This window comes from Chinchilla lanigera, unplaced genomic scaffold (genome assembly GCF_000276665.1).
Source record: "Chinchilla lanigera isolate Chin_1 unplaced genomic scaffold, ChiLan1.0 scaffold00089, whole genome shotgun sequence".
Classification (NCBI taxonomy): domain Eukaryota; kingdom Metazoa; phylum Chordata; class Mammalia; order Rodentia; family Chinchillidae; genus Chinchilla; species Chinchilla lanigera.
Window position 1 is genome coordinate 7,168,238 of NW_004955490.1, and position 8,315 is coordinate 7,176,552.

The 8,315-nt window shown below is 36.7% G+C and overlaps 1 protein-coding gene across 5 annotated transcripts in view; it reads right to left on the minus strand.

Moving 5' to 3' along the window:
* Positions 1 to 487: 487 nt before the first annotated feature.
* Positions 488 to 8,315, minus strand: part of Col4a5 (collagen, type IV, alpha 5) — a 240,931-nt gene continuing 233,103 nt past the window's right edge. For all 5 annotated transcript variants that reach the window (XM_013504524.1, XM_005404675.1, XM_005404674.2 and 2 more), the window contains 4 exons: positions 7,704 to 7,881; positions 3,746 to 3,860; positions 3,227 to 3,399; positions 488 to 1,710 (listed from right to left, as the gene is read on the minus strand). In XM_013504524.1, coding sequence (XP_013359978.1) covers positions 1,629 to 1,710; positions 3,227 to 3,399; positions 3,746 to 3,860; positions 7,704 to 7,881 — 548 coding nt within the window. In that variant the 3' untranslated portion in view covers positions 488 to 1,628. The remainder of the gene's footprint in view (positions 1,711 to 3,226; positions 3,400 to 3,745; positions 3,861 to 7,703; positions 7,882 to 8,315) is intronic.

The window sequence follows — 8,315 nt, forward strand, 5'->3', positions numbered from 1 at the left end:
CTCTAAGCTTTAGATTTTGTAAGGCTTCATTTTAAGGATTACAATTTGCAAAATGTTTTGGTTGTTTTATATTGTAGATGTAATATAAATTATATTATCAAGGGTTTTAGTGCTTCTTATTTTTAGCAAGTCCTTGACTACTTTAGAGAGCTACATGTGATTCATTCTTAATCATTAGGAATATTAACTCACTAATCTCCTTTAAACATTATTAATGAATTCTCCAAACAGAAACTAGTTCTCCCTTTCTCAGTCATCAACACAATGTTGTCGAGATTTATTATGTCAAAAAATGCTGTCCAATGGATTAGCTTCATTGGAAAAAGTGTTACTATATGTTTTCTATCAGCTTTCAGACTGGTCAGTCTACAAAACCCAATTCCCCAAGAAAGGAACATTTGTTGATATGCAGATGGTAGTCTGTCTGAAAGAAAGCAGGTTTTTTGTTTTGCTTTAACACATAGGCTGAAGAGACACACAACAAACAATCCTTACAACATATACCTTTAATTACATTGATATTGGTGGGTTAAAAAAACAGTGAGAATGTGACAAGTAAGGAAATAAGGTATCCTATGACTATTTATAATAAAATATTTAAAATAAAAAGGGTAAAAAGATCCATTGGTTTTTTTGGTAGTTGAAAAAGATGATTAACCAAGTATTGTCTTCCCAGTTCTTATACAAATGCGACCACAAGTGAGGAATTTTTACATAAGAAGCACCAAGAAAAGAGTCATTACATTTTTTGGGTAAATTCTGCCTTTCAAAATTGGGGAGAAATTTGCCCAGTCTGGGATGAGCAAAAATAAGATGCAAAAAACTTTAAAACAAGGGGCATTTGGTTTCAAGCGTGTTTTGGAGAACACAGCAAAAAAAAACGCTCCATTGGATATTATAATTTGGTATGGAGCATGAACTTTTAAAATTTTAAAGTCACTAAGACAATCTACTTTTTAAAATAATCAAATAAATTGGGGAAGAATACTTAAATTTGACCTCAGTAGTAACTTTATGGCAGAGTATAAATTCCCTCACATATAAAATCCTGCTGTCTGTATTCTAGGCTTTCTCACGTTTTCTGTAAAAAGTGATTCATGCCAGGTCACACCTAAATGACTCAACATTTTGACCTAAAAGGTTGTTTATACAATATAAACATTCTTTACTTACAAAGCACAATAACCTTAATACTTTTATATTAAAAACTTGGGATACAGTAGGATTAGTAGCACCATGAAAAATAATTCTTCCCTCAAACTGCAGTCTTTTATTTTACTCAGTGTGATTCTTCTATTAATTGATTTTTAAAGGTACCATTTTAGTAACTGGGCAAAATATATAATGTCGTCTTATAATCCTTACAGAAAGTCATTCTGAACCCCAAAAGAAAATTCATGTCCTTATTTCTTTCATAGAAAAATCACAGAGGTCTTGCTCTGGTACATGGCTGAGGTACATTGGAATCTTCATGGTTAATAATCAGCATGCTGTCTTGGTCATGTGTAGTAGCACCATTGATGGCAGCAGTGGGAAAGTTGGGGAGAGGGAGGCATCGCATCCTGGGCATCTGATGTATAATATATCTCTCTCACACATTTTCAGGCACACAGAGATTCTTCAAAACGTCATGTCCTCTTCATGCACACTTGGCATCGGCTAACACGTGTCCTTAAGTCTCCTGCTTTCAGCGTTTCTGACTGAGGCTTACTGAGGAAAAAGAAACGAGAAAATGAGGTTCATCTTTTCTGATTTCAATTCTTTATCTTTTCTGGTATTTTAACTCTATACTCTCTTCAAAGTAATATCCAAATACTCATCTCTTTTTGAAGTAGCTCTCCTGATAACTTAGTGGTTTACTTTTGACCAATATGATCTATATTAGCGAATGGTATTGGCTAAGAACCCTGACTGCTCATGGGTATTTTTATGACGGTTCTCTCTGCTATTATTTTGTTTGCATACATTTATCTTTCCTTCTCTTTGTCTGATACCTTTTTCTAATATTCATATAAGGAAAGAGATTCAGGTAACTGATGACTGACACATGATAAAGATCATGGAAAAACACGGCAAGTAATGATAATTCAAAAGGCAAAAGATTTATACCATCTGAAGAGAAACGAGAGTATTAAGTAATGATAATTCAAAGGAACCAACAGATAAAAAAGTGCCCCAAAAGTTAAAGTTATCACACTACATGACATATGTATACCCATGTTTATAGCAGTACAATTTATAATAGCCAAATCTGGGAAATAGTCCCATCAACTATAGTTCCATCAACAGATGAATACTTCCATCAACAGATGAACAGATAAAGAAAATGTGGTATTTATCACAGTGGAGTATTATGTTTCCATTAAAAAGGATAAACTTGAAGCATTCTAGGTAATTGGATGTACCTTGAGACCATAATGTTAAGTGAAATAAATCAGACACATCTTAAATATTGCATGGTTCTTCTTACATGACAAACCCAAAATATAAATGAAGAGCAAAATAAAAGATAGATAATAGGAAGTAGTGAGATCTTTTTTAAATGGTCAGGGAGGCAAGAGATGGTGGGGAGGATATGAAAAGTAAAAGAAAGAAAAGAATGGAAACAGAGCTTTTGTAAATGGGAAAGGGACTAAGAAATAGAAGGAGCAGGGAGAGCTAGGAGGAGTAGAGAATGAAAAAAGAATTAAGGTGTGTTATGACTATGCACCCACTCCCCATGATAAATGTAATCATTATGTACTGTAAGCGGGCGCTAATTAAAAACTAAATAAATTTAACCTGAAAACAAATGCAATAGATTGAAGGATCCTGAGGTGCATGTACTCTGTATGATTTTACTCATCCAAACCCTTCAAGGAGAACCTTTAAAACATCTCTGACAAGAGAACATTGGATTGGAGGAGAGAACACAAGGGACAGTTTCAATTCCGCAGGTGGCTTCATCCTAGTAGGACAGCTGCTGACTTTTACTACTCAGCTGGTCATCTAACCTTTCCTTGTCTCTGTCTGCTTTGTTACTGGAAGGTACCTATTTACCCAATATCAGTTAGGTCTGTCTTTCCATCCTGATTTAGGAGCTTGAGGAAGAGAAGCAAGAATCAAGGACACAGTCTAATATATTCCTAACAATATGCTGGGGATAAAACCATCCATGAATTGCTTCTGCCTTCCCCAGCATCTCTGAAGGAAGCTTTGGACCTAAACTAAACCCACAGCACCTTACCTGAACATGTCCAATACATCTACAGTTGCCAGCCAAAAGCTGTAGGAGTTGGCATAGTAGTTACAGGTTCCTAGACCATGACATTCAATGAAGGGAGCAGAACGAAACTCTTCCAAACAGGAACCAGGTGAGGCCAGTGCTTGACCTGAACCCTCCGCCCCTGCACTTGTATGCTAGAACAGACAAAGAAAAATGTGCCATTATACTCATGTGCCACAATATCTTAGTGATTACCCAGTGATGTGTACCTAGCTTAGCCAAAAACTCAAATCCAGTGAAGGAGACTGGAACTAGAAGTGAGAATAGCATTCACATCAGGGATAGACAATAAAACCAACAGATGGATTATGAAAATATTTACAGAAAATGTGTCAGGGAGAACACAGTGCTTAGACAGAAGTTATGTGAACATCAAGACTCTTGCTGCATAGAAGTGACAGAACTTCCTCAAATTGGGGAGAAATGTACATATGATGGAGAGTGAGCTATGAAGAAAAGGCAAGAAAGTGTGTTTCATACCATCATAAAGGAGTAACCAATCCACAGAGAATCCCATCCCTGAGGACAATGAGGAATCTGGATGGTCTGACTGTGAACTGCAATCACCATAGCTGGAGCTTCACATACCACACATCTAGTAAAGGGAAAGGGTGAGAGGACAGCATGAGTGCGAGAGAATGAGTACGTCCTCGTCTTTGGAAGCCTTCCTGGTAGAGAGGCCCATTAAGATGTCTTCAAGGCTCAGAAAAGGAGAGAATTCCCTTTGAGTATTGCTTTTGCGTAAGTACTGTCTCCCAATATACATAATAAAATTATACACTAAATGTAAACATTTTCAAAAAAAAGCAGAACCACTTCTGTAGCATTTTATTCAAACTGCCCTAAATCCAGATTCATACATGCTATAGTCAATGCCATAGCTGACACCACTTTGGCTTTGCGTATTGTACATACTGTTTGCTGTCAAACTGCCCAAGTGGAGGGTAGACATATGGCAATGCTGCAACTGTGCTAAAACCAATGTCTGGTAAACTGGGAAAGACAGTAGATGCTTTCTTAATCTCCACCTTTTATTCTTGGTCACAGGAACATTGATCAACCACTTGGCCATATCTAGGTAAGTGCAATATACCCAGAATTCTGGGCAAGTACTCAGGCACTTGGAGATACGGTTTAGTCTATCAAATCAAGTAAAGTAGCAATGAAGAAAATACAGATAAGTCTATCCGATCTTTAATAAAGAGCATGAGGAAACTTCTTGAAATCTGACTGAGGTCAATTTATCACAGTTTATCTATATATTTAGAGAACAGTCTATTCCCCCAAATTGAGACTGACAAAAGTCTTCCCTCTTCTCCTTCCTCCCCTTCTCCTCTCTCACTTTCCCCTCCTCTTCCTCCTCCTTCTTCTTTCTCTTTCTCATTATCCCCCTCACCATCCCAAAAGTATGAATGTGCTACTGAAAGTTTAGTCTTTAGATTAAATGTCAAAAAAGCTAGATTTTTTTCAGTGACTCATCCTTTACAGCTGCTAGAATCCTGCCTCATAATCAGAACAGAAGTAGCACTACCCAGCATTCCTAGGAGATGAGTTAAACTAGGGTTCCAGGATGGCAATTCCTCAGGAAAATTCTTAGTGGTACCACTCTTCTCTTAGTTACTTAGACTTCAACTGTCACTTGCTCCATCCCACTGCCAAGCAACTGCCAACCCCTATTAATTTGAATAATGTGATACATGTCCCCCAATGTGAGATCCAATCCATTCACATCAGAACTATAGTGATACCCTTCAATATAACTAGTCTTTCTGCCTCAGGACTATCCTTTCTATAATCTATATTACACACTGATGGCTTTTTAATCTTCCCTGAAGCATAGCTAAAACATGGGGACTCAGAATGCAACAAATACATTCCAAACTACAATTTCACACTGGAAGCATTCTACCATTTCACTTAATTAAAGTTAGCCCAAGCCAACTTTCCAGTCTTTTTTTTTTTTTTGCGGGGGGGTGGTTTCTCCGGTACCAGGAACCGAACTCAAGACCTTGCGCTTGCCAGGCAGGCGCTTTTGCCGCTGAGCTAAATCCCCAGCCCCAAACTTTCCAGTCTTGATAACCCATGCAATGTTTAAATACTACATTATAGACTTATGTTATTACCCATTATCATTTTCTCTACCTAGATGTCTTTCCCCTTTATAAGTGCTTGTGCCTCAAGTCCTTTTAGTCCATCAAGGATAAGCCAATTTCTTTTTGTCTTTTTGAGACCGGGTCTCACTATGTAGTTCAGCTTAGCCTTGAGCTCATTTTGTAGCCCAGGTTGGTCTCAAACTCGCAACAATCCTCCTGCCTCAGTCTCCTGAGTGCTGGGAGTTTTTAAAAATGGTTATTTCTAATCTCACTATTACTTTTTTCAATCACTGTAATGTTCTTTTTAATTTATTTTAAAAATAAAAGGAGGAAAACACATTAACAAACAGACAACCATTTACAAAATAGCAAAAGAACAATACAAACAATACAGAGTTACAAACACAGTGGTAGGAAATTAACAATGCTTGTTGTGCTACATGTTGATATCTTCAAAGTGGTTTCTCATGAAAACAAACAGAGACAAGCAATATTGATCAATCAAGTAATCATTAACTGATTCAGGAAAGAAATAGAAATAATAGTTCAACTATGTTAGCTATCCTGTATATACATAGTTACATAATTTCCCCTTCTTTCCCTTGTCTTTACCCACACCTCCGTTGCCCTTTATTTTTGAGCATTTTCCTTTCGTTTCACAATGTCTTTCATAGCTCCTAGTTTTTATTCACTCTTTAAGGTGTTACACTAGTGAGGCAATATGATGCTTACACATGCAGGTCTGATTTATTTCACTTATGAGTATGGTCTCTAGTTGTCACCATTTACCTATAAAAGCCTCAAGTTTATCTTTCTTTATAGTTGAGTAATATTCAATTATATAAAAGTACCACAATTTGTTTACCCAGTCCTCCGTGGATGGACACTTTGGTTGCTTCTGCAATTTAGCAGTTACAAATTGTGCTATGAACATGGGTGCACATATATCGCTGTGATATGATGTTGTTAGATCTTCTGGGAAAATACCCAGAAGGGGAATAGCTGGGTTGAATGGGACCTCTAGTCCTAGTTTGCTGAGCAATCTCCAAACTGATTTCCACAGTGGATTCACCAGTCTGCATTCCCACCAGCAGTGGAGAAGGGTTCCTATTTCTCCACAGCCTCGCCAGCATTTGTTATTGGTTGATTTCTTAATGCTAGCTATTCTTACTGGGGTGAGATGGAGGCTCAGTGTTGTTTTAATTTGCATTTGTTGAATGACTAATGATGTTGAACATTTTCTCATGTATTTATTTGCCATTTGTATTTCTTTATCTGAGAAGTGTGTATTCATCTCAGCTGCCCATTTTTGGATTGGGTCTTTGAATTTGGGGGGGTGATTTTTTAAATTCTTTATATGTTCTAGATAGAAGTGCTTTATCCGAGGGACAGTCAGCTAAAATTTTTTCCCAAGTTGTGGGTTTTCTTTTTACTCTGCTGGTGATTTCTTTAGATGTGCAGAAACTTTTTAGTAGGATGAGATCCCAGTTGTTGATTCTTTCAAGTGTTTCACGTGCAGTTTGGTTTTTGTTGATGAACTCTCTGTCTATGCCTATGTCTTCAAGGTTTTTACCTACTTTCTCTTCCAATAGATTTATTGTCTCTGTTTGAATATTGAGATCTGTGATCCATTTTGACTTGAGTTTGGTACATGGTAATAGACTTGGGTCTATTTTCAGTCTTTGGCAGGTGGCAAGCCAATTTTTCCAGCACCATTTATTAAAGAGGCTATCATTCTTCCAGTGAGTTTGTTTGGCCCCTTTATCAAAGATTATGTGGCTGAGTGTGTTTGTGGTTGTGGCTGCTTCTTTCAGTCTGTTCCATTGACCCTCAGGTCTGTTTTTTAGCCCATACACTTACAGGCGTGGACCACTATGCTAGGCAAGGAGAAGCCAATTTAAAACACATTTGTGTCATATACTCATCACAGATTTCTCCACGGAGAATTAAGTACTGCATCCCTTTTCCTACACTTTCATAACATTTTTATCTGGTCTATTATAGTACATAACCCCAACTTGTTGTATCTCATATATATATATATATATATATATATATATATATATACACACACACACACATATATACACACACACACATATATATATATATATATGCCCAATGATTATGGATTCTTTGTATATTATACTATGTATATCATAAGGTCTAGTCAAGTGCAAATTTCCCCAAAATTTGAGATTAAGCTAATACTGAATTGAATATTAAAAACCAAACCTGTCTACTTAACCCAGGAGGAATATCATCAGATTACTAGCTTAGACTGATTTGTAACTAACTAAACTAACTGGAGATTGGTACAAACGAAAGCAAATCCAATGCCTCACCGACTGATGAATGGCTGGATGCTCTGACCTTTCAGGGGTTCCATGCTCATTGGCATAGGCTCTGGAGTAGAAAGCCAGTAAGAATAGTCATTTCTTGAAGCAAAGTTGCAAACATTATTGATGTTACAGAACATGAAAGGCATGGTACTGAAGTGACGAAGGCAGCTGCCAGACGTCCCTGAGAAGAATTGGGAAGCAAAAGATGAAAGACAACATCATGCTGATACTGTAGTTTCCTCTAAAATAATATCAAAGAGTCTTTCAAATAAACTTTCTCACATTTCTTAGATAATAAATACATTTTATTTCTTAAACTCTAATATCTATTCATATTTTAACATTTCTGAAATCAGAATACATTTTGAAATTTATGCTGACATTATTGTTGCAGCCCATTAGAAACTCCCCAGAGTTGTTTTTAAAACAGTGATGCATCTTATAAATAACAGTGTCTTACAAAGAATATTGTATAGTTTATTGTGTACAAGAAGGGCACACAAAGTCTTCACAATATCACGTTATCTTTGGTTGACCAGTATTGCATGTCTATATCTGTTTTCATGAGAAGCCACTTTGAAGATATCAATATGTAATACAACCACCATTGTTAAT